Raw genomic sequence first — 2,476 nt, 5'->3', positions numbered from 1 at the left:
TTTTCAAGCTACCATCCTAATGGACAAGAAAAATATTTGAGTTACGAATTGAGCCTTTCAATCAGTTTGGCAATATATTTACTGAACATCTATTATAAAAATATCACTACTCCTTGAGATGAAATAAAGTATGCAAGAGGGTATAGTACCTGACTCGTGGTAGACAAATGAACAAACAGGATGGGAAGGAAAAGGAAAAAGAGAAGAGAGAGGAAGAGGAAATCTCACATACCACCAGTGAGAAAGTAAACTGATCCCAGTTTTTTGGAAAATAGTCTGTCATTATCTAATCAAGTTTTAGATGCAGACCCCCTACAACTTAACAATTCTATTCTGAAGTAATTACTGGACAGGAATGCATGTTTATGCACTCTATGATATGGTCAGAGTAGCATTACAGTTGGTTATAGGCCGAAAGTGAAAATAAAATTCCCACAGAAAAATAGACAAACTGACAAAAAAAAAAAAAAAAAAAAAAAAAAAACTAATAAACTGCAGCATGCTCATTTGGTGGAATATTATACAGCAATGAAAATCAAGAAACTATTGCTACATACAGCAACATGGATGAATCTTAAAAACTAAATGTTCAGGCCTCGTATTTCTCTTCCCGCCATCTTGGCACTTGCGGAGGCAGGAGCAGCGCTTGCTGCCGAAATTTGGAGGCTTGCTGGGAACAGGGCTTACAAAAGGAACTATGTCCGGAAGGCTATGGTCCAAGGCTATTTTTGCCGGCTATAAGCGGGGTCTCCGGAACCAAAGGGAGCACACAGCGCTTCTTAAAATTGAAGGTGTTTATGCCCGAGATGAAACAGAATTCTATTTGGGCAAGAGATGTGCTTATGTATACAAAGCAAAGAACAACACAGTGACTCCTGGTGGCAAACCAAACAAAACCAGAGTAATCTGGGGAAAGGTAACTCGGGCCCATGGAAACAGTGGCATGGTTCGTGCCAAATTCCGAAGCAACCTTCCTGCTAAGGCCATTGGACACAGAATCCGAGTGATGCTGTACCCCTCAAGGATTTAAACTAATGAAAATCAATAAATAAATGTGGATTTGTGCTCTTGTAAAAAAAAAAAAACAAAAAAAAAAAACTAAATGTTCAAACAGACATTGGAGCCTACTGGAGGGTGGAGGCTGGGAGCGGGGAGAGGATCAATAAGAATAACGAATGGGTACTAGGCTTAATACGTGGGTGATGAGATGATCTGTGCAATAAATCTCTGTGACACAAGTTTACCTATATAACAAACCTGTACATGTACTCCTGAGCTTAAAAAAGTTTTTTAAAAAAGTAAATGTTCAACAAAACAAGCCAGACACAAAAATATCTACTCTGAATAATTCATATTTATATTTACTCTAAATAATTATATTTATATATTTACTCTAAATATTTACTTATATCAGGAAAAGTTAAGCAAATTTTAGGAATGCATACATAGGTAATAAAACTATAAAGCACGAGCACAAAAAATAGTGGGAAAAATGTATAAGACCTAGTATTTGAAAGCAAAACAGAGGAACTATAGTCAACCATAATTTAATTGTGTATTTTAAAATAACAAAGAGTATAACTGGATTGTTTGTAGCACAAAGGATAAATACTCAATTTTCTGTGATGTGATTATTATGCATTGCATGCCTGTACCAAAATATCTCATGTACCCCACAAATATATCCACCTACAAAGTACCCACAAAAATTAAAAATTGTTTCAAAAAAACATAAAGCAAAACAAAGAAAGAAGGGAAGGAACTGGGACTTCTGCGATGGTTAATTTTATGGTCAACTTAGCTAGGCCACATAGTTCCCAGATATTTGGTCAAATACAATTGTAAGTGTCTCTGTGAAGGCTACTTTTAGATGTGACTAACATTTAAGCCAGTAGACTCTTGCGTACATCAGATTCTCCTCTATAACGTGGCGGGCATCATCCAATCAATCGAAGCCTTTAAGAAAAAAACACTGAAGTTCCCAGAGGATGAGAGAATTCTGCCTTCAGATTGCCTTCAGACTCTAGTTGCATTCTTCCCCCAGTCTCCAACCTGCACACCTCTTTGCAGATTCCAGAGTTGCCAGCCTACACAATCACATGAGCCAATTCGTTTTATTCTTGATCTCTCTCTCTTTCTCCTACTCTCTCACTTTCCCTCTCTTTCTCTCTCTCTCTCTCTCTCTCTCTCTCTGTGTGTGTGTATGTGTGTGTGTGTGTCCTATAGGTTCTGTTTCTCTAGAGAATTCTGACTAACACAATCTAGAAGGGGCATGTAGGAGCCTTTGGGTGGCTAGGAACATTCAATTACTAGTCCTGGGTAGTAGTTACATAGATGTTCATCTCAATCATTCAATAAGCCACGTGGTTATGTTTTATGTACTCTTCTCTATGTGTATCATATTTTACAATAAAAGTACTACTTTCTAGCTAGCACTGAGAAGTTCACAAATAAACATCAAATGACATACCTTGTA

General features: G+C 37.2%; 1 protein-coding gene across 1 annotated transcript; it reads left to right on the top strand.

Moving 5' to 3' along the window:
• The first annotated feature begins 607 nt into the window (after positions 1 to 607).
• LOC105705339 (large ribosomal subunit protein eL33) lies at positions 608 to 1,065 on the top strand. Its single transcript, XM_012435171.3, has one exon. It carries the CDS (start codon positions 698 to 700, stop codon positions 1,028 to 1,030), a length of 333 nt encoding a protein of 110 aa, XP_012290594.1. The 5' UTR covers positions 608 to 697; the 3' UTR covers positions 1,031 to 1,065.
• The last annotated feature ends 1,411 nt before the right edge of the window (positions 1,066 to 2,476 follow it).

This window comes from Aotus nancymaae, unplaced genomic scaffold (genome assembly GCF_030222135.1).
Source record: "Aotus nancymaae isolate 86718 unplaced genomic scaffold, 86718_ANA_hifiasm-v0.15.2.pri h1tg000079l, whole genome shotgun sequence".
NCBI classification, from domain to species: domain Eukaryota; kingdom Metazoa; phylum Chordata; class Mammalia; order Primates; family Aotidae; genus Aotus; species Aotus nancymaae.
The sequence above is the reverse complement of the archived record's forward strand: the minus strand, read 5'-3'. Positions and strand labels throughout refer to the sequence as shown.